At 37.4% G+C, this 25,066-nt stretch overlaps 1 protein-coding gene across 2 annotated transcripts in view; it reads right to left on the bottom strand.

Moving 5' to 3' along the window:
* Positions 1 to 25,066, bottom strand: part of LOC133615286 (plexin-A1-like) — an 811,576-nt gene that overhangs the window by 71,888 nt on the left and 714,622 nt on the right. The window contains exons 21-22 of one of the 2 annotated variants that reach the window (XM_061973784.2): positions 24,402 to 24,550; positions 8,769 to 8,866 (exon numbers count right to left, since the gene is read on the bottom strand). In XM_061973784.2, the coding sequence (XP_061829768.2) occupies positions 8,769 to 8,866; positions 24,402 to 24,550 (247 nt within the window). The remainder of the gene's footprint in view (positions 1 to 8,768; positions 8,867 to 24,401; positions 24,551 to 25,066) is intronic. The other variant, XM_061973792.2, reaches the window with a different exon arrangement.

Raw genomic sequence — 25,066 nt, 5'->3', positions numbered from 1 at the left:
TGGTGCGCTCTTTAGTCCGAAAAATACAGTGTTTTCTCGATTTTAAAATGTTTTAACTAGAATAGACAAAATATGATTATTTATAGTCTGGTGCGGCTAATATATGGAACAATATTTGTTCTTCTAAAGTGTTGTGGGTGTGTCTTATTTTGTGGTGCGCTCTTTAGTCCGAAAAATACAGCGTTTTCTCGATTTTAAATATTTTTTAACAAAAATAGACAAAATATAATTATTTATAGTCTGGTGCGACTAATATATGCACAAATAATGTTTCTTTTAAAATTTAGTGGGTGCGTCTAATATCGTGGTGTGCTCTTTAGTCCAAAAAATACAGTGTTTTCTCGATTTTAAAATGTTTTAACTAGAATAGACAAAATATGATTATTTATAGTCTGGAGCGGCTAATATATGGAAAAATATTTGTTCTTCTAATGTTTAGTGGGTGTGTCTTATTTTGTGGTGCGCTCTTTAGTCCGAAAAATACAGTGTTTTCTCGATTTTAAATATTTTTTAACAAAAATAGACAAAATATAATTATTTATAGTCTGGTGCGACTAATATATGCAAAAATAATGTTTCTTCTAAAATTTAGTGGGTGCATCTTATACCGTGGTGCGCTCTTTAGTCCGAAAAATACAGTGTTTTCTCGATTTTAAAATGTTTTAACTAGAATAGACAAAATATGATTATTTATAGTCTGGAGCGGCTAATATATGGAAAAATATTTGTTCTTCTAAAGTGTTGTGGGTGTGTCTTATTTTGTGGTGCGCTCTTTAGTCCGAAAAATACAGCGTTTTCTCGATTTTAAATATTTTTTAACAAAAATAGACAAAATATAATTGTTTATAGTCTGGTGCGACTAATATATGCAAAAATAATGTTTCTTCTAAAATTTACCGGGTGCGTCTTATATCGTGGTGCGCTCTTTAGTCCAAAAAATACAGTGTTTTCTCGATTTTAAAATGTTTTAACTAGAATAGACAAAATATGATTATTTATAGTCTGGAGCGGCTAATATATGGAAAAATATTTGTTCTTCTAATGTTTAGTGGGTGTGTCTTATTTTGTGGTGCGCTCTTTAGTCCGAAAAATACAGCGTTTTCTCGATTTTAAATATTTTTTAATAAAAATAGACAAAATATAATTATTTATAGTCTGGTGCGACTAATATATGCAAAAATAATGTTTCTTCTAAAATTTACCGGGTGCGTCTTATACCGTGGTGCGCTCTTTAGTCCGAAAAATACAGTGTTTTCTCGATTTTAAAATGTTTTAACTAGAATAGACAAAATATGATTATTTATAGTCTGGTGAGGCTAATATATGGAAAAATAATGTTTCTTCTAAAATTTACCGGGTGCGTCTTATATCCTGGTGCGCTCTTTAGTCCGAAAAATACAGTGTTTTCTCGATTTTAAAATGTTTTAACTAGAATAGACAAAATATAATTATTTATAGTCTGGTGCGACTAATATATGCAAAAATAATGTTTCTTCTAAAATTTACCGGGTGCGTCTTATACCGTGGTGCGCTCTTTAGTCCGAAAAATACAGTGTTTTCTCGATTTTAAAATGTTTTAACTAGAATAGACAAAATATGATTATTTATAGTCTGGTGCGGCTAATATATGGAACAATATTTGTTCTTCTAATGTTTAGTGGGTGTGTCTTACTTTGTGGTGCACTCTTTAGTCCGAAAAATACAGCGTTTTCTCGATTTTAAATATTTTTTAACAAAAATAGACAAAATATAATTATTTATAGTCTGGTGCGACTAATATATGCAAAAATAATGTTTCTTCTAAAATTTAGTGGGTGCGTCTTATATCGTGGTGCGCTCTTTAGTCCGAAAAATACAGTGTTTTCTCAATTTTAAAATGTTTTAACTAGAATAGACAAAATATGATTATTTATAGTCTGGTGCGGCTAATATATGGAACAATATTTGTTCTTCTAATGTTTAGTGGGTGTGTCTTATTTTGTGGTGCGCTCTTTAGTCCGAAAAATACAGTGTTTTCTCGATTTTAAAATGTTTTAACTAGAATAGACAAAATATAATTATTTATAGTCTGGTGCGACTAATATATGCAAAAATAATGTTTCTTCTAACATTTACCGGGTGCGTCTTATACCGTGGTGCGCTCTTTAGTCCGAAAAATACAGTGTTTTCTCGATTTTAAAATGTTTTAACTAGAATAGACAAAATATGATTATTTATAGTCTGGTGAGGCTAATATATGGAAAAATAATGTTTCTTCTAAAATTTACCGGGTGCGTCTTATACCGTGGTGCGCTCTTTAGTCCGAAAAATACAGTGTTTTCTCGATTTTAAAATGTTTTAACTAGAATAGACAAAATATGATTATTTATAGTCTGGGTGAGGCTAATATATGGAAAAATAATGTTTCTTCTAAAATTTACCGGGTGCGTCTTATATCCTGGTGCGCTCTTTAGTCCGAAAAATACAGTGTTTTCTCGATTTTAAATATTTTTTAACAAAAATAGACAAAATATGATTATTTATAGTCTGGTGCGGCTAATATATGGAACAATATTTGTTCTTCTAATGTTTAGTGGGTGTGTCTTACTTTGTGGTGCACTCTTTAGTCCGAAAAATACAGTGTTTTCTCGATATTAAATATTTTTTAACAAAAATAGACAAAATATAATTATTTATAGTCTGGTGCGACTAATAAATGCAAAAATAATGTTTCTTCTAAAATTTACCGGGTGCGTCTTATACCGTGGTGCGCTCTTTAGTCCGAAAAATACAGTGTTTTCTCGATTTTAAAATGTTTTAACTAGAATAGACAAAATATGATTATTTATAGTCTGGTGCGGCTAATATATGGAAAAATAATGTTTCTTCTAAAATTTACCGGGTGCGTCTTATATCCTGGTGCGCTCTTTAGTCCGAAAAATACAGTGTTTTCTCGATTTTAAAATGTTTTAACTAGAATAGACAAAATATGATTATTTATAGTCTGGTGAGGCTAATATATGGAAAAATAATGTTTCTTCTAAAATTTACCGGGTGCGTCTTATATCCTGGTGCGCTCTTTAGTCCGAAAAATACAGTGTTTTCTCGATTTTAAAATGTTTTAACTAGAATAGACAAAATATGATTATTTATAGTCTGGAGCGGCTAATATATGGAAAAATAATGTTTCTTCTAAAATTTACCGGGTGCGTCTTATACCGTGGTGCGCTCTTTAGTCCGAAAAATACAGTGTTTTCTCGATTTTAAAATGTTTTAACTAGAATAGACAAAATATGATTATTTATAGTCTGGTGAGGCTATTATATGGAAAAATAATGTTTCTTCTAAAATTTACCGGGTGCGTCTTATACCGTGGTGCGCTCTTTAGTCCGAAAAATACAGTGTTTTCTCGATTTTAAAATGTTTTAACTAGAATAGACAAAATATGATTATTTATAGTCTGGAGCGGCTAATATATGGAAAAATATTTGTTCTTCTAATGTTTAGTGGGTGTGTCTTATTTTGTGGTGCGCTCTTTAGTCCGAAAAATACAGCGTTTTCTCGATTTTAAATTTTTTTTAACAAAAATAGACAAAATATAATTATTTATAGTCTGGTGCGACTAATATATGCAAAAATAATGTTTCTTCTAAAATTTACCGGGTGCGTCTTATACCGTGGTGCGCTCTTTAGTCCGAAAAATACAGTGTTTTCTCGATTTTAAAATGTTTTAACTAGAATAGACAAAATATGATTATTTATAGTCTGGTGAGGCTAATATATGGAAAAATAATGTTTCTTCTAAAATTTACCGGGTGCGTCTTATATCCTGGTGCGCTCTTTAGTCCGAAAAATACAGTGTTTTCTCGATTTTAAAATGTTTTAACTAGAATAGACAAAATATGATTATTTATAGTCTGAAACGGTTAATATATGGAAAAATATTTGTTCTTCTAATGTTTAGTGGGTGTGTCTTATTTTGTGGTGCACTCTTTAGTCCGAAAAATACAGTGTTTTCTCGATTTTAAATATTTTTTAACAAAAATAGACAAAATATAATTATTTATAGTCTGGTGCGACTAATATATGCACAAATAATGTTTCTTTTAAAATTTAGTGGGTGCGTCTAATATCGTGGTGTGCTCTTTAGTCCAAAAAATACAGTGTTTTCTCGATTTTAAAATGTTTTAACTAGAATAGACAAAATATGATTATTTATAGTCTGGAGCGGCTAATATATGGAAAAATATTTGTTCTTCTAATGTTTAGTGGGTGTGTCTTATTTTGTGGTGCGCTCTTTAGTCCGAAAAATACAGTGTTTTCTCGATTTTAAATATTTTTTAACAAAAATAGACAAAATATAATTATTTATAGTCTGGTGCGACTAATATATGCAAAAATAATGTTTCTTCTAAAATTTAGTGGGTGCATCTTATACCGTGGTGCGCTCTTTAGTCCGAAAAATACAGTGTTTTCTCGATTTTAAAATGTTTTAACTAGAATAGACAAAATATGATTATTTATAGTCTGGAGCGGCTAATATATGGAAAAATATTTGTTCTTCTAAAGTGTTGTGGGTGTGTCTTATTTTGTGGTGCGCTCTTTAGTCCGAAAAATACAGTGTTTTCTCGATTTTAAATATTTTTTAACAAAAATAGACAAAATATAATTATTTATAGTCTGGTGCGACTAATATATGCACAAATAATGTTTCTTCTAAAATTTAGTGGGTGCATCTTATACCGTGGTGCGCTCTTTAGTCCGAAAAATACAGTGTTTTCTCGATTTTAAAATGTTTTAACTAGAATAGACAAAATATGATTATTTATAGTCTGGAGCGGCTAATATATGGAAAAATATTTGTTCTTCTAATGTTTAGTGGGTGTGTCTTATTTTGTGGTGCGCTCTTTAGTCCGAAAAATACAGTGTTTTCTCGATTTTAAATATTTTTTAACAAAAATAGACAAAATATAATTATTTATAGTCTGGTGCGACTAATATATGCAAAAATAATGTTTCTTCTAAAATTTAGTGGGTGCATCTTATACCGTGGTGCGCTCTTTAGTCCGAAAAATACAGTGTTTTCTCGATTTTAAAATGTTTTAACTAGAATAGACAAAATATGATTATTTATAGTCTGGAGCGGCTAATATATGGAAAAATATTTGTTCTTCTAAAGTGTTGTGGGTGTGTCTTATTTTGTGGTGCGCTCTTTAGTCCGAAAAATACAGTGTTTTCTCGATTTTAAATATTTTTTAACAAAAATAGACAAAATATAATTATTTATAGTCTGGTGCGACTAATATATGCACAAATAATGTTTCTTCTAAAATTTAGTGGGTGCATCTTATACCGTGGTGCGCTCTTTAGTCCGAAAAATACAGTGTTTTCTCGATTTTAAATATTTTTTAACAAAAATAGACAAAATATAATTATTTATAGTCTGGTGCGACTAATATATGCAAAAATAATGTTTCTTCTAAAATTTAGTGGGTGCGTCTTATACCGTGGTGCGCTCTTTAGTCCGAAAAATACAGTGTTTTCTCGATTTTAAAATGTTTTAACTAGAATAGACAAAATATGATTATTTATAGTCTGGAGCGGCTAATATATGGAACAATATTTGTTCTTCTAAAGTGTTGTGGGTGATTCTTATTTTGTGGTGCGCTCTTTAGTCCGAAAAATACAGTGTTTTCTCGATTTTAAATATTTTTAAACAAAAATAGACAAAATATAATTATTTATAGTCTGGTGCGACTAATATATGCACAAATAATGTTTCTTCTAAAATTTAGTGGGTGCGTCTTATATCGTGGTGCGCTCTTTAGTCCGAAAAATACAGTGTTTTCTCGATTTTAAAATGTTAAATGTTAAATTAAAGAGGTAGTCACCTGACATGGTTTTCACTTCACAGGTGTGCTTAAAGCTCATGGAGAGAATGCCGAGAGTGTGCAAAGCAGTAATCAGAGCAAAGGGTGGCTATTTTGAAGAAACTAGAATATAAAACACGTTTTCAGTTATTTCACCTTTTGTTGTTAAGTACATAACTCCACATGTGTTCATTCATAGTTTTGATGTGACAATCTACAATGTAAATAGTCATGAAAATAAAGAAAACGCATCTTACGCATCTTTAAAAAAAGAATTAGAACTCTGTTAAAACACTCTCTACCTCTAACAACCAAAAAGCTGTGAAAACGATGATAATGTGATCCAAATTTAAATGATTTACTGAAATTGTGTGAGCCTACGGCTTTGTACTTTGTTTGTTATATATATATATATATATGTATAGTATGGGTGTAACGGTACACAACAATTTTGGTTCGGTACGTACCTCGGTTTAGAAGTCACGGTTCGGTTCATTTTCGGTACAGTAAGAAAACAACAAAATATACATTTTTGGGTTATTTATTTACCAAATTTTCAAAATCTTCCACCAAAAATATTTTTCTTAGTGGAATATTTGATGTGAAGTAATGGGAACCTTGGATAGGTCAATAATTCATAATAACATTGATTTTGATTCAATATTATGTTTTGAGCAATGACAGTTTGAAAGAAAAAAAAACAGCTTTGTTTTACATTGCAACTTTTTCTAAATTACATTTAACCTTTAAGCTTTTTTATTTCACTTTTGTTATGTTTTTGTTTTTTTTAATAGTATTTTTAGAATGTGCCGTGGGCCGCAATTGGCCTCCGGGGCACACTTTTGACACCCCTGCTATAGATAATAAAAAATTAAATGTGATAAATCTATGGATAAAAAGCAGTTTATCATAACTCTCTCTCTCTCTCTCTGTCTCTGCCCCTCCCTCACCAATGCTGCTGTTTGTTTTGTTTTTAACCCCTTCTTAACCCTGAACGTACATTGAAAATACACGCAACCCTAACTCAAAATGCCGGACATTTGAGGCATTTAAGAAACTCCGCCCTGACATGAAAAGAGGACATGTCCGGTGAAAAGAGGACGTATGGTCAGTCTATCGTAGCCCGTTAGCTGCTAGCATACCGTGTGTTGTGCCTCGGTGTGCATTGTTTACACAACGTGCGTTACGCTACTTAATATGTCCGTGTGGAAACTCGTTCGGTACATCTCCGAACCGAACCGGAACCCACGTACCAAAACGGTTTAATACAAATACACGTACTGTTACACCACTAATATTATTGTATACATATGTATATACATATATATATATATATATATATATATATGTATATGTATATATATATATATATATATATATATGTATATGTGTATCAAAATAAATACAAAACAGCTCCAGGGGGTTGTAAACTCAAGTAACTAAAATAAAATGCAATATATATATATATATATATAAATATAATATATATATATAATTTTTTTCATAAATATACAGTACAGGCCAAACGTTTGGACACACCTTCTCATTCAATGTGTTTTATTTTATTTTTTTTTTTTTTTTAAAGGATTGTTATTTTTTTTATTTTATAAACCTTTATTTATAAATTACAACATTTACAAACAGTTGATAAATAATAATCAAAATAAATACAAAACAGCTCCAGGGGGTTGTAAACTCAAGTAACTAAAATAAAATGCAAAATATATATATATATATATATATATATATATATATATATATATATATATATATATATATATATATATATATATATATATATATATATATATATATATATATATATAAAAAATTCATAAATATACAGTACAGGCCAAACGTTTGGACACACCTTCTCATTCAATGTGTTTTCTTTATTTTGTTGTATTTTTTTTTTTTTTTTTTTAAAGGATTGTTATTTTTTTTATTTTATAAACCTTTATTTATAAATTACAACATTTACAAACAGTTGAAAAATAATAATCAAAATAAATACAAAACAGCTCCAGGGGGTTGTAAACTCAAGTAACTAAAATAAAATGCAATATATATATATATATATATATATATATATATATATATATATATATATATATATATATATATATATATATATATATATATTGCATTTTATTTTATTTTATACATTTTATATATATATATATATATATATATATATATATATATATATATATATATATATATATATATATATATATATATATTTTATATTTATATATATATATATATATATATATATATATATATATATATATATATATATATATATATATTGCATTTTATTTTATTTTATAAATTTTATATATATATATTTTATATTTATATATATATATATATATATATATATATATATATATTTTGCATTTTATTTTAGTTACTTGAGTTTACAACCCCCTGGCGCTGTTCTGTACTTATTTTGATTATTATTTCTCAACTGTTTGTAAATGTTGTAATTTATAAATAAAGGTTTATAAAATAAAAACAAATAAAAATATAAATAAAACAAAATAAAGAAAACACATTGAATGAGAAGGTGTGTCCAAACTTTTGGCCTGTACTGTATATTTATGAAAAAAAATTAAGTCGTAATATTTCCAGAAATTAGTCAGCTTGTTTTTTATGAACAAATTGTGAGGGGGAAACAAACTTTAAATTACAACATTACTTCTTGCTAGAGTAAAAAAAATAATAACACATTACATATTATTACGTGCACTATTGAATAATATGTTGTAAAGTTATATTTATTCATTTAACTATTTATGTAAAAAAAAAATTATTTCACAATTAAATTATTTAAAGATATTTATGATTTAATTATTCCACAACCTAATTAGTCTACGACCCTATAGTAATAAGAATAGTATAATAATATCCAACCTCTGCGCCTCCAGCGTTCGTATGAAAGTCAACAGGAAGTGCTTCTTTGTCAGCAACTGGCCAAACAGCGTCAGAGCTTTTTCCACATTTGCCTGCACCTGAAGGAAGAAGGCAAGAGCGAGGAAAATGATTCCCGGCGGGAGTAAAAGCACAGAAGAGCAATTTGTACATTCAGACATTTCTTGTCATATCCTTCCCGTCGCAGAGATTCTCCACAGCGACGTACGCAGAACATCATTTTTCCACCTGCAATTCATCATGTCGTCGAATGGAAACGCAACAAGCGAGCTCCAATCAATACACGGTAGAGATGCGCGGATAGGCAAATATTTCATCCGCAACCGCATCAGAAAGTCGTCAACCATCCGCCATCCACCCGATGTAACGTTTGATCAGAACTGCACCCGCCCGCCATCCGCCCGGTATATCTAATATAGACGATGCAAGGCATTAGTGAGGCACCTGCCAACTACTCCGGTTTTCCCGTAATTCGTACGGTTTTCATCAACCTATTCCGGGTTACGGGTGCAGTGATAAAAAATACGGTTTTTCATTAATTTAAAAAAAAAAGGGTGAAAACTACGCGAATTGCACCTTGTGCAGACAAGATTTTTCGATCGGACACGGAGGAATTAGCGATGTAAAAGACCACGTTGGGACAAAAAAACACAAGTCTAATGCCGTTGCTAGCGATACAAGTGGAAAACTTTCAACGTTTTTCGTCGCCCAAACAGATTCTTTGGATGTGATGAATGCCGAAGTTTTATTTACGGAGGCAATAATTGAGCATGGACTTCCAATCGCACTGGCTGATCACATGGGACAGTTAAATGTTTGTAATGCAACCTTTAAAAATCATTACGCGGTGATCGCGGTCCCAAAAATAAACTTTTCTTGCATGATAATGTCCAGAAAAATTCGCTTTATATTACTATAGAGTCCTTTTAACGAATGAGTTTGATGGTTTATCACAAACCTTAAATGAAAGAAGTCCTTTCTTCTCCTGCACCATGCAGGCGCTTTGGCCTTGCCTCGTGTTTGGTGCACAATCCTGTCGGCTGTATTTCACAGCACGACATACTGTTAAAAGTGTTTATACTATTTATGCTTTCAAGTCCAAGTTAAAGAAATCTTGTTAAATGTTGACAGCATAACTACCAAAATACAGAAGTATGTCCTTAATATTTTTGCAGTGCTATTTCTGTTGAAAAGTTCAAATGATTACATTAGAGATGTGATGTGCCACTTTTCAAAGTGTCTGATGGCTTAAATTAATTTTCATTAATTTTTCATATTTTGAATTCTTTTGAAAGGCTTACAAAAAAACTACATTTGAATTGTAATTCCATGCTATTGACAGGACTATTAATTTTAATGAAGTTAGCTTACCATGTTTACAGTATGATAATTGTGATAGAAATGTGAATTTTAGGCACAGAATATTTTTTACAATTGAACAAGGCAGTAGATTATACAAGCTTGGACAGAAAGTTAATAATGACACCAATTTTTTTTTTTATGGAATTGTTTAGTACTGTTTTACCATTTGTTTACTGTAAAAAGTGTTTATACTGTTTATACTTTCAATTAACAAATTGAAGTCTTGTGAAAGGTTGACAGGATAACTGGCATTAACTGTCAAAATAATTTCAAACTATTGAAGTTAGCTTACAGAATAAACATGTCAATCAACCCATATGATTTTTGCTGTAATATTTTTGTTTTGAAAAGTCACTGTGACTGATAGAAAAGTGATGGTTTTAGCAACATTTTAACCTGTCTGAATGCTAATAATCATTTTGCGTCGGGGGGCGAAGCCCTGAACCCTCCACCAGGACTTTGTCCTGGACCTACCGGGGCCTGCGGCCCTTGGACCCTGGCTACTAGGTTTTTCTGATTTCAAAAGTTGGCAGGTATGGTGAGGTTATAAAGCTTTTGCCTGTTAAAGAAAGGAGACTGATCCAATGCAGTACAGTCTTTCGCGTGCCACGCTGTCACGACCCAGACGCACACCAGTGCGCAATCATATGGGAGCCGCGCTGAGCGCACTGCGCGCGGAGTGACCCCTGTTACGCGCCCCCGGCAACAGGGGTGGCGGGCAGGTAAGCTGCGCGGGCGGAGCGTGCGGAGTGACCCATGTTACGAGCCCCCGGCCACGGGGGTGGCGGGCAGGTAAGCTGCTTACCTGCTGCGCGTGACGCCGGCCGCGGCGAAGGCGGACGAGGCGGGGTGTCGGTGCGGTGGGCGCGGTGGTGACCCTGGACGTGCGTCGGGCCCTTCTCGCGGATCGCCTCAGCTACGGCTCCCGGTGGGGCCCTCTCGGGGGAAGGGGCCTCGGTCCCGGACCCCGGCGAGGCGTCCCTTCTCCGCTCCGTAAAAGTGTCCATCTCTTTTCTTTTTTTTTCTTCTGTTGTGGCATATGCAGCAGGTGCCTGCTCGTTTTTCGTATCTGGGTAACAACATTTAACTATGTATATATATTTCCCAATTGGTTTAACTGCCACCCGCAAAAAAAAAAAAAAAAAAAAAAAATCTAATTGATCCGCCCGACCCGACCCGACCCGCACGCGGATAAAATCTTATTTTTTTAAATTTCATCCGCCCGATCCGCGGATAATCCGCGGACTCCGCGGTTGTGCCCGCAAACCGCGCATCTCTAATACACGGATAACAAAAAAGGACAATTCAAAGAGAAACCCAATTTCTTTCAAGCAGTTGCAATTATATTGCAGGGTGGATGATTACTTTTTCGCCCGGAAAAGGGTGGAGGGCCATCTCCGGGTTGAGGAGGAGACCCTGCCCCAAGTGGAGGAGTTCAAGTACCTCGGAGTCTTGTTCACGAGTGAGGGAAGAGTGGATGGTGAGATCGACGGGTGGATCGGTGAAATGCAGACGCTGTATCGGTCCGTTGTGGTGAAGAAAGAGCTGAGCCGGAAAGCAAAGATTTTTTTCCCCCTCATCTTTTTCCATTTTTCATAAATTTTTTGAAAAAGCTCCAGAGAGCCACTAGGGCGGCGCTAAAGATCTAGAATTGAATTTATGTTTGATGAAACGTGATTATGTGCATAAAAATCTACAATTTATACACCCCAAAAAACTGTACGCGAAAAGAAAAGGTAAAAAAGCAAAAACATATGCAAAAGAATCCAAGACAAATATGTGTGTTGTGTTCTAATCAGAGGTGGGTAGTAACGCGCTACATTTACTCCGTTACATCTACTTGAGTAACTTTTGGGATAAATTGTACTTCTAAGAGTAGTTTTAATGCAACGTACTTTTACTTTTACTTGAGTATATTTATAGAGAAGAAACGCTACTTTTACTCCGCTACTTTTATCTACATTCAGCTCGCTACTCGCTACTAATTTTTATCCATCTGTTAATGCACGCTTTGTTTGTTTTGGTCTGTCAGACAGACCTTCAAAGTGCCTGCCTTACTGGTGACGTTTCACTCCGTTCCACCAATAAAATGCAGTCACTGGTGACGTTTGACTCCGTTCCACCAATCAGATGCAGTCACTGGTGACGTTGGACCAATCAAACAGAGCCAGGCGGTCACATGACCTGACTTAAACAAGTTGAAAAACTTATTGGGGTGTTACCATTTAGTGGTCAATTGTACGGAATATGTACTGTACTGTGCAATCTACTAATACAAGTTCCAATCAATCAATCAAAAGTGTGAAGGAAAAAAGACACTTTTTTTATTTCAAACGTACATCCCGTCACAAGCCTAAAGACTGACTGCACAGTTCCTGTCTTCACAATAAAAGTGCCGCTCCATCGCGCCTGCGCTTTCAAAATAAGAGTCTTCCGAAAGCCAGCGCAAACAAGCTAGCAAGCTACGGAATTTGCCGCCAATGTATTTCTTGTAAAGTGTGTGAAAACGAATATGGAAGCTGGACAAATAAGATGCCAAAAACCAACCACTTTCATGTGGTATTAGAGAGAAAGGAGGACCTTTTTTTCTCCTGCATTTGAACACGTGGACGTTAAGCACTGCTGTCCGATTACAATCAATGCAAGTCATCAGAATCAGGTAATACACCAACTTATGTTCTTGTCAACATGAAAGAAAGGAATCTATATGTGTTAAACATGCATGTACAGGTAAAAGCCAGTAAATTAGAATATTTTGAAAAACTTGATTTATTTCAGTAATTGCATTCAAAAGGTGTAACTTGTACATTATATTTATTCATTGCACACAGAGTGATGCATTCAAATGTTTATTTCATTTAATTTTGATGATTTGAAGTGGCAACAAATGAAAATCCAAAATTCCGTGTGTCACAAAATTAGAATATTACTTAAGGCTAATACAAAAAAGGGATTTTTAGAAATGTTGGCCAACTGAAAAGTATGAAAATGAAAAATATGAGCATGTACAATACTCAATACTTGGTTGGAGCTCCTTTTGCCTCAATTACTGCGTTAATGCGGCGTGGCATGGAGTCGATGAGTTTCTGGCTCTGCTCAGGTGTTATGAGAGCCCAGGTTGCTCTGATAGTGGCCTTCAACTCTTCTGCGTTTTTGGGTCTGGCATTCTGCATCTTCCTTTTCACAATACCCCACAGATTTTCTATGGGGCTAAGGTCAGGGGAGTTGGCGGGCCAATTTAGAACAGAAATACCATGGTCCGTAAACCAGGCACGGGTAGATTTTGCGCTGTGTGCAGGCGCCAAGTCCTGTTGGAACTTGAAATCTCCATCTCCATAGAGCAGGTCAGCAGCAGGAAGCATGAAGTGCTCTAAAACTTGCTGGTAGACGGCTGCGTTGACCCTGGATCTCAGGAAACAGAGTGGACCGACACCAGCAGATGACATGGCACCCCAAACCATCACTGATGGTGGAAACTTTACACTAGACTTCAGGCCTCTCTTGTCTTCCTCCAGACTCTGGGACCTCGATTTCCAAAGGAAATGCAAAATTTGCATGGTTGGGTGATGGTTTGGGGTGCCATATCATCTGCTGGTGTCGGTCTACTCTGTTTCCTGAGATCCAGGGTCAACGCAGCCGTCTACCAGCAAGTTTTAGAGCACTTCATGCTTCCTGCTGCTGACCTGCTCTATGGAGATGGAGATTTCAAGTTCCAACAGGACTTGGCGCCTGCACACAGCGCAAAATCTACCCGTGCCTGGTTTACGGACCATGGTATTTCTGTTCTAAATTGGCCCGCCAACTCCCCTGACCTTAGCCCCATAGAAAATCTGTGGGGTATTGTGAAAAGGAAGATGCAGAATGCCAGACCCAAAAACGCAGAAGAGTTGAAGGCCACTATCAGAGCAACCTGGGCTCTCATAACACCTGAGCAGTGCCAGAAACTCATCGACTCCATGCCACGCCGCATTAACGCAGTAATTGAGGCAAAAGGAGCTCCAACCAAGTACTGAGTATTGTACATGCTCATATTTTTCATTTTCATACTTTTCAGTTGGCCAACATTTCTAAAAATCCCTTTTTTGTATTAGCCTTAAGTAATATTCTAATTTTGTGACACACGGAATTTTGGATTTCCATTTGTTGCCACTTCAAATCATCAAAATTAAATGAAATAAACATTTGAATGCATCAGTCTGTGTGCAATGAATAAATATAATGTACAAGTTACACCTTTTGAATGCAATTACTGAAATAAATCAAGTTTTTCAAAATATTCAAATTTACTGGCTTTTACCTGTATATTCATTAAAACACCTTTAACATGTAAACAAAAACGGCAAAATAAATAAATATAAATGATATACTGTATATATCAATGTATGTATATATATATATATATATATGATATGTGTGTGTATGTTACTCATCAGTTACTCAGTACTTGAGTAGTTTTTTCACAACATACTTTTTGCTTTTACTCAAGTAAATATTTGGGTGACTACTCCTTACTTTTACTTGAGTATTAAATCTCTAAAGTAACAGTACTCTTACTTGAGTACAATTTCTGGCTACTCTACCCACCTCTGGTTCTAACACCGTTTGTAGCGAGAACAAATTGTCAGCTTCTCGGCTGTAAAAGGTGACATTACTTCAAAACACCTCTTTCTGTTCCGCGTCAACAACCACGACGACTTCCCGTGAAAAAATGTCGAGTGCAAAAAGCGTCGAGGCGTAACGTGATCGTGCGTCGGACTGGTGGCTCGCTCGTCCCACCGGCCCGCACCTGTCAGCACTCGTGCACAGCCCACCCAACACCCCCCTAGACACCTGTCAATCAACCCGTCGCTAGCCCCGCCTCTTCCGCCGTTGCCCCGTTTCCTATTTTAGTAGCCCAGGCTTTCCCCACACACACTTTAAACACACATTTTCACCTCCATCGCATTCTCTCCTGCGACGTGCTATAATGAAGTGTCCAGGCCCGTCTCTGGAGCGCTAAATGAGATTCCTGGCCCCTCCAAGGTAAGTATTGACCGCCATGTGATGTGTTTTAAAGGAGGGGTGTGTGTGTGTATTGCTTGGGTGTGCTTGTGTCTGCAGGAGTGTAGCTCTTGAGGGATGGAGAGGTCACACAGTAATAACGCTGTTTCCTCAGACGGCTGGATTACACGAACAACCCGATGGGAAATACACAAGCAGAGAAGTCCAGACTTAACTATAAAGAACGCAGCATTTCTTTATAGCCGAGAGTTAATAGGTACACGCTTCCGCGTCGGAACGTTTTGGACCGAGGGACCCGGCTAACTGTCAGGCCGCGTGCTCTTGACAGCGTGGACAAAATGCTTTGCCATATTTCTCATCAATTCCGTAATTGTATCCTTCGCTTCCAGCAGCCCAACCGAGCTCACGTTTCACGTCACGGCAAATTGGAATCCGCTCGCGCGTTGTGCCGACGGCGGCTGTTTGGCGGGACGGTGCGGTGCGAGCGCGGCCTTCTCACGGGGATGTCGGAGGGAGTGAAAGCCAGAAGCCAAACTCGACGGTCTCAAATTGACTGGTTTCAGGCACCGTGAACTAGGGCTGGGCGATATTTAGGGTCGGTATGGCGTAGTGCAGGGGTCGGCAACCCGCGGCTCCTGATGCGGCTCAGCAGCTTACTTGCCGAACCCCCCAATTTTCTCGTGAGACTTCCGGATTTCAGTGCCTCTCGCAGAAAACTCCCGGGATTTATATTCACCGATTTTCACCCTTACAGCTATAATAAGGGCGTGCCATGATGGTACAACATTTGGCGCCCTCTAAAATCTGTATTAACAGCGTGCTAGCCCGACACTTGTTATACAATATACATCTTCTGCTTGCACACGTACGTGACAGCAAGGCATACTTGGTCAACAGCCACACAGGTTACACCATACTTGCCAACCATCCCGGATTTTCCGGGAGACTCCCGAAATTCAGCGCCTCTCCCGAAAACCTCCCGGGACAAATTTTCTCCTGAAAATCTCCCGAAATTCAGGCGGAGCTGGAGGCCACGCCCCCCTAGCTGGAGTCCGCTTTCCCACAATATAAACAATGTCTACAGTAAAGCAGTTCGTCTGCCGTAAACAGCAATGTTGTGACACTCTTAAACAGGACAATACTGCCATCTAGTGCATTTGATGAAAGCACTTTTGTGCGTGCCACACAGCAATGCATCATCAGAGACGGTGTTCAACATGGTTAGAAAGATAGTGACAGAGAATAGAACAAGGATGGACAATTCAACCCTTAACTCAACAATGAGTAGATGAGTGTTATGTGTGTGTATATGTGTAAATAAATGAACACTGAAATTCAAGTATTTCTTTTATATATAAAAGTTAAATTTAAAGTTAAAGTACCAATGATTGTCACACACACACATATATATATATATATATATATATATATATATATATATATATATATATATATATATATATATATATATATATAAAATAAATATATATTTATAGCTAGAATTCACTGAAAGTCAATTATTTCTGTAATATATATATATATATATATATATATCCATCCATCAATTTTCTACCGCTTATTCCCTTCGGGGTCGCGGGGATATATATATATATATATATATATATATATATATATATATATATATATATATATATATATATATATATATGATATACTTGAATTGGTGAATTCTAGCTGTAAATATACTCCTCCCCTCTTAGCCACGCCCATGCCCCCCGCCCCCACCTCCCGAAATTGGAGGTCTCAAGGTTGGCAAGTATGGGTTACACTGACGGTGGTCATATAAAAACAACTTTAACACTCTTACTAATAATGCGCCACACTTTGAACCAAAATCAAACAAGAATGACAAACACATTTCGGGAGAACATCTGCACCTTAACACAACATAAACACAACAGAACAAACACCCAGAATCCCATGCAGCCCTGACTCTTCCGGGCTACATTATACACTCCTGCTACCACTAAACCCCGCCCCCACCCCAACCCTGCTCCCTCACACATCAACCCCCCCCTCTCTCTGTGCCTCGGTTGAGGTGGGCGGGGTTTGGTAGCGATGGGGGGTATAATGTATCCCGGAAGAGTTAGGGCTGCATGGGATTCTGGGTATTTGTCCTGTTGTGTTACAGTGCAGATGTTCTCCCGAAATGTGTTTGTCATTCTTGTTTGGTGTGGGTTCACAGTGTGGCGCATTATTAGTAAGAGTGTTAAAGTTGTTTTTTTTATACCACCACCGTCAGTGTAACCTGTGTGGTTGTTGAGCAAGTATGCCTTGCTGTTACCTACGTGAGCAAGCGGAAGCCCCATGCAACGTGCGGCTGATCAGGCACGCTGACTGTAGTGGGTGCTATATGCTGTACCATCACGGCACGCATGACGTTGACAAGCGCCATTCATCTAAAACCCGCTTGCCGCACCAGCTTTCAAAGTCCACATAAAGCTGTGGGCAGCGTGTCTGAGACCCCTGGTTATACATAGCACAAAGCAAAAAAAAAACTTTGTATGCAGTGTTATTTCATTTAAAATTTAAAAAAAAATGTGCGGCTCCCATTGTTTTCTATAATTTATGAAACTGGTCAAAATGGCTCTTTGACTGGTAAAGGTTGCCGACCCCTGGCGTAGTGGGTAGGTATGATACTCGAAACCGGTTTTCTCGGTTGTTCCATAAGAAAAGAACCGAGTCCTCGGACTCGAACCCCCTTTTTGGGAACCGGTACCCGTTATCGAGACCACTATAGTAAAGAAAACGAGTTGGTTCTTTATTCGAATCCCTCGAAACGAATCCCGTCCCGATCAGAAATGCCCCGTGAGACATCACAAGAAATGACGTCACGTAGCTCAGTCATTAGGCGCAGATAAGGAAAGCAGGAAAAACAATGGACCGGAAAAAGCGCTCCAAGGTGTAATAAAGTTCAAAACAAAAGGTATAATCCAATGAATAAGTTTACTGAGAGATTTGAGCAGGGTACAAACACATGACCAACACTTTTACGACCAAGCGGAAAAAACATAGCAACCAGGCTAGCAACGCACCTCCTTTACGGCAACTCTAACTCAAAATGCCGGACATTTGAGGCATTTAAGAAACTCCGCAAAAGAGGACATGTCCGGTGAAAAGAGGACGTATGGTCAGTCTATCCTAGCCCGTTAGCTGCTAGCATGCCGTGTGTTGTGCCTCGGTGTGCATTGTTTACACAACGTGCGTTACGCTACTTAATATGTCCGTGTGGAAACTCGTTCGGTACACCTCCGAACTGAACCAAAATCCCCGTACCGAAATGGTTCAATACAAATACACATACCGTTACACCCTTAGCTAAAATATAACATTAGAAAATTGCAGTTTGAGTCAAATAGAACACATTTTTCGATTCAACACAATTCTTGATTAAAACATCTAGCAATATATGTTTTGGTAAGTAAATAATCCTGAAATGTTGACGTATGACGTACACGTGCAGTGGGGAAGTGTGGAAAAACGTCTTTATTAAACATTTTCAAGAATCGATTTTATAAACCGGAGTGTGTGTTCTAACTATCGTGGGATCACACTCCTCAGCCTTCCCGGTAAGGTCTATTCAGGTGTACTGGAGAGGAGGCTACGCCGGATAGTCGAACCTCGGATTCAGGAGGAACAGTGTGGTTTTCGTCCTGGTCGTGGAACTGTGGACCAGCTCTATACTCTCGGCAGGGTCCTTGAGGGTGCATGGGAGTTTGCCCAACCAGTCTACATGTGCTTTGTGGACTTGGAGAAGGCATTCGACCGTGTCCCTCGGGAAGTCCTGTGGGGAGTGCTCAGAGAGTATGGGGTATCGGACTGTCTGATTGTGGTGGTCCGCTCCCTGTATGATCAGCGTCAGAGCTTGGTCCGCATTGCCGGCAGTAAGTCGGACACGTTTCCAGTGAGGGTTGGACTCCGCCAAGGCTGCCCTTTGTCACCGATTCTGTTCTGAACTTTTATGGACAGAATTTCTAGGCGCAGTCAAGGCGTTGAGGGGATCCAGTTTGGTGGCTGCAGGATTAGATCTCTGCTTTTTGCGGATGATGTGGTCCTGATAGCTTCATCTGGCCAGGATCTTCAGCTCTCACTGGATCGGTTCGCAGCCGAGTGTGAAGCGACTGGGATGAGAATCAGCACCTCCAAGTCCGAGTCCATGGTTCTCGCCCGGAAAAGGGTGGAGTGCCATCTCCGGGTTGGGGAGGAGATCTTGCCCCAAGTGGAGGAGTTCAAGTACCTCGGAGTCTTGTTCACGAGTGAGGGAAGAGTGGATGGTGAGATCGACAGGCGGATCGGTGCGGCGTCTTCAGTAATGCGGACGCTGTATCGGTCCGTTGTGGTGAAGATGGAGCTGAGCCGGAAGGCAAAGCTCTCAATTTACCGGTCGATCTAAGTTCCCATTCTCACCTATGGTCATGAGCTTTGGGTTATGACCGAAAGGACAAGATCACGGGTACAAGCGGCCAAAATGAGTTACCTCCGCCAGGTGGCAGGTCTCTCCCTTAGAGATAGGGTGAGAAGCTCTGCCATCCAGGGGGAGCTCAAAGTAAAGCCGCTGCTCCTCCACATGGAGAGGAGCCAGATGAGGTGGTTCGGACATTTGGTCAGGATGCCACCCGAACGCCTCCCTAGGGAGGTGTTTAGGGCACGTCCGACCGGTAGGAGGCCGCGGGGAAGACCCAGGACACGTTGGGAAGACTATGTCTCCCGGCTGGCCTGGGAACGCCTCGGAGTCCCACAGGAAGAGTTGGACGAAGTGGCTGGGGAGAGGGAAGTCTGGGCTTCCCTGCTTAGGCTGCTGCCCCCGCGACCCGACCTTGGATAAGCGGAAGAAGATGGATGGATGGATGGATTTTATAAAATTTCCGAATCATAACAAACAAGATGTCATGTCTGTGTAATCATGTTTTGTTTTAAGTCATGTTTTGTTTAGTTATAGGACTCTTTAGTTTCTGGCTTTTCACTCCCTTGTCTTGTTTCCATGATTACCCCATTAGTTTCACCTGTTCCACGTTTGGACTCATTGTGCACTCTTGATTGTCACCATAGCAACCCATTAGTTTTCACCTGTCACGTCACGCACCTGTTTCACGTTTTGAGTCACGCACCTGTTTTCGTTAATCATGTCTGTAGTATTTAAGTTCATTGTTTTCAGTTTGTCTTTCTGGTGACATCTCCATATTTACGCTTCTGCACACTCTCCACACGCTTATGATCCTTGCTGCTCTTTTTTCATGCCGGTTCCATGCCAAGTAAGTTTTTGTTTATTAAGCCACAGTTAGTGTTTTTTGTTGTTCATAGTTTTTGCCTTTGTGCAAGTGCTTGGTTTCATAGTTTGTTGTCCGCCATTGTGCGCGCCTTTTGTTTACTTCCTTGTTTTGTATTTATAGTCTTTAAATAAAAAATGTATCTTCATTCCCGTCTCGCCCGAGCCAACTTTCCGTTGCCTTCGAGAAAAACTAAACCCCAGGACCAAGTCTTGACACAAGAATCGCGATGCAGATGTAAACGGATTCCCGGGAACTTCCTGTGACCATGCGTTGTATTCGTTGCGCTGGATCGCATTTGAAAATACCAAAGTAAATAGGAACAATCCTGACAAGGTTCCTGCGATGGAAAGTGGAGCTAATGACTCCATCCAAGAGCAAATCAGGAGTATCTTTGCCTTCTCTTAACATTAGCACTAGTAACTGCAAAAAAGGTCAAACTAATTACCTCTGAATGTCAGTGGTCCAATCAATGTTGATGAAGCAGCGCCACGTTCTAAATCTTCACGATACCGCTGATTACAAACTCTTCTCACAATTTATTCCCTAACTAAATGAAGCAATAAAATGTGTTTACAAATGGAGCGCGCCCAAACCTTTCGCTACTAAGGCAGCTGATTAATTAGTAAAATAATCAAATAGTGTGCAGGTTGCACCGTCCGTCTTCTCGCTGTACATACAGCATTACTGTACACTCGTTAACATCTTTATTGATGCTTTTTCTGTCAGAAGATGGCAAGCCTTCCTCTTCCCACACTAAGTGTATATCGCGTGTGTCCCGCGAGATCACACTAATGATGAAAGTACTCATTTGTATTCACGCAGGAAACAGAATACATTAAGATGAAGAAGAGGAAATGTGATTAAGATGAACAAAGTGTGCTTTTTTTTTTTTTTTTTCATCTTGCAACCTCATATTTGACAGTCTCTGGTATACAATGTTGTTTTTAAATGACATTACTATGCACCCCTACATCATACTTGCCAACCTTGAGACCTCCGATTTCGGGAGGTGGGGGGTGGGGGGCGCGGTGGGGGGTGGGACGGGGGGCGTGGTTGGGGGCGTGGTTAAGATATATATATATATATATATATATATATATATATATATATATATATATATATATATATATATATATGTACATATATATATATATATATATATATATATATATATATGTATATATATATATATATATATATATATATATATATATATATATATATATATATATATATATATATATATACATATATATATATATATATATACAGGTAAAAGCCAGTAAATTAGAATATTTTGAAAAACTTGATTTATTTCAGTAATTGCATTCAAAAGGTGTAACTTGTACATTATATTTATTCATTGCACACAGACTGATGCATTCAAATGTTTATTTCATTTAATGTTGATGATTTGAAGTGGCAACAAATGAAAATCCAAAATTCCGTGTGTCACAAAATTAGAATATTACTTAAGGCTAATACAAAAAAGGGATTTTTAGAAATGTTGGCCAACTGAAAAGTATGAAAATGAAAAATATGAGCATGTACAATACTCAATACTTGGTTGGAGCTCCTTTTGCCTCAATTACTGCGTTAATGCGGCGTGGCATGGAGTCGATGAGTTTCTGGCACTGCTCAGGTGTTATGAGAGCCCAGGTTGCTCTGATAGTGGCCTTCAACTCTTCTGCGTTTTTGGGTCTGGCATTCTGCATCTTCCTTTTCACAATACTCCACAGATTTTCTATGGGGCTAAGGTCAGGGGAGTTGGCGGGCCAATTTAGAACAGAAATACCATGGTCCGTAAACCAGGCACGGGTAGATTTTGCGCTGTGTGCAGGCGCCAAGTCCTGTTGGAACTTGAAATCTCCATCTCCATAGAGCAGGTCAGCAGCAGGAAGCATGAAGTGCTCTAAAACTTGCTGGTAGACGGCTGCGTTGACCCTGGATCTCAGGAAACAGAGTGGACCGACACCAGCAGATGACATGGCACCCCAAACCATCACCCAACCATGCAAATTTTGCATTTCCTTTGGAAATCGAGGTCCCAGAGTCTGGAGGAAGACAGGAGAGGCACAGGATCCACGTTGCCTGAAGTCTAGTGTAAAGTTTCCACCATCAGTGATGGTTTGGGGTGCCATGTCATCTGCTGGTGTCGGTCCACTCTGTTTCCTGAGATCCAGGGTCAACGCAGCCGTCTACCAGCAAGTTTTAGAGCACTTCATGCTTCCTGCTGCTGACCTGCTCTATGGAGATGGAGATTTCAAGTTCCAACAGGACTTGGCGCCTGCACACAGCGCAAAATCTACCCGTGCCTGGTTTACGGACCATGGTATTTCTGTTCTAAATTGGCCCGCCAACTCCCCTGACCTTAGCCCCATAGAAAATCTGTGGGGTATTGTGAAAAGGAAGATGCAGAATGCCAGACCCAAAAACGCAGAAGAGTTGAAGGCCACTATCAGAGCAACCTGGGCTCTCATAACACCTGAGCAGTGCCAGAAACTCATCGACTCCATGCCACGCCGCATTAACGCAGTAATTGAGGCAAAAGGAGCTCCAACCAAGTATTGAGTATTGTACATGCTCATATTTTTCATTTTCATACTTTTCAGTTGGCCAACATTTCTAAAAATCCCTTTTTTGTATTAGCCTTAAGTAATATTCTAATTTTGTGACACACGGAATTTTGGATTTTCATTTGTTGCCACTTCAAATCATCAAAATTAAATGAAATAAACATTTGAATGCATCAGTCTGTGTGCAATGAATAAATATAATGTACAAGTTACACCTTTTGAATGCAATTACTGAAATAAATCAAGTTTTTCAAAATATTCTAATTTACTGGCTTTTACCTGTGTGTGTGTGTATATATATATATATATATATATATATATATATATATATATATATATATATATATATATATATATATATATATTTATTTATATATATATATAAAGAAATACTTGAATTTCAGTGTTCATTTATTTACACATATACACACACATAACACTCATCTACTCATTGTTGAGTTAAGGGTTGAATTGGCCATCCTTGTTCTATTCTCTGTCACTATTTCAGAACGCACACATTATACAAATATACATTATAAAATCAATAAGAAAACGGGAGCTCTAATTTGGGAGTCTGAATTAGGAACAGAAGTTACTATATAAACATTGCGCACTCACGTCGCCTTTTCGTATTGATTACTGCAGCTGTGCACTGGATTCATTCACAAATACAAACTACAACTCACAAACACTTTAGAGTTAGGCTCCACCATCAGAATGTGTACTTAAACTTATAAAAATCACATGGATATTATTCAGTGAGTTGATTCACCAAAACTAACCTGTTATACAGGAGGAAAAAAGCACACAGGACGTTTCAATTGTTCACAGACTGGTCGCTCTCATCAGAATGACAAGACACTTCCGGTCTGCAGGTGATAGCATTCAATTGGGAAGAAACGCCCTACTGCCCCCTACTGACCAATGTGAATACTGATAAATGTGGAATGACAGCTCCAAAAACGAATTCAAACCACAAAATAAAATAAATAAATCAACACAAAAATGTGACACATTATGGGTGGGTCACATATGCATGTACAGTAGATGGCAGTATTGTCCTGTTTAAAAGTGTCACAACATTGCCGTTTACGGCAATGTTGTGAACAGGCTGTCAACACGTCACTCAGGCCACGCCCCCTCCAGCTCCGCCTGAATTTCGGGAGATTTTCGGGAGAAAATTTGTCCCGGGAGGTTTTCTGGAGTGGCGCTGAATTTCGAGAGTCTCCCGGAAAATCCGGGAGGGTTGGCAAGTATGCCCTACATGCCACACTACATTCTGCAAACTTAATGTTAGTTTATTAGTGGAGTAGCGCAGGTTTTGCCAGCTACGCTACGGATTGTTAGTATGTTTTAGTTTAAGGATGGGATGGTTGTGTACTGACCCGTACCTCCATCTCCTTGAGCACAGGGTGGTCCTCAATGCCCGGGAATAGGACCCTCATCGCGTACGTCCGATAGTCCAGGAAGGGAATTCCGGCTCCGTCCAGTTCTTGGGTGAGCTCGTGGATGTCTGTCTGGAGTTCAGCAAAGGCTACAGAACACAAAAAAAACCATCAACATTGTATAAGAGTTGTAGTGGGTTATATGTATGTATGTATGTACACTGCAAAAAGTCAGTGTTCAAAAACAACAACAAAAAATACAACGTGGTTTAGAGGGGAGGAGTATATTTACAGCAAGAATTCACCAAGTCAAGTATTTCATATATATATATATATATATATATATATATATATATATATATATATATATATATATATATATATATATATATATATATATATATATATATATATATAAGAAATACTTGACTTTCAGTGAATTCTAGCTATATATATATATATATATATATATATATATATATATATATATATATATATATATATATATATTTATATATGTATATTTATTTTTTTATATATATATATATATATATATATATATATATTTATATATGTATATTTATTTTATTATATATATATATATATATATATATATATAAGAGAAATACTTGAATTTCAATGTTCATTTATTTACACACATACAC

Source organism: Nerophis lumbriciformis, linkage group LG01 (genome assembly GCF_033978685.3).
Source record: "Nerophis lumbriciformis linkage group LG01, RoL_Nlum_v2.1, whole genome shotgun sequence".
Classification (NCBI taxonomy): Eukaryota; Metazoa; Chordata; class Actinopteri; order Syngnathiformes; family Syngnathidae; genus Nerophis; species Nerophis lumbriciformis.
The sequence above is the reverse complement of the archived record's forward strand: the minus strand, read 5'-3'. Positions and strand labels throughout refer to the sequence as shown.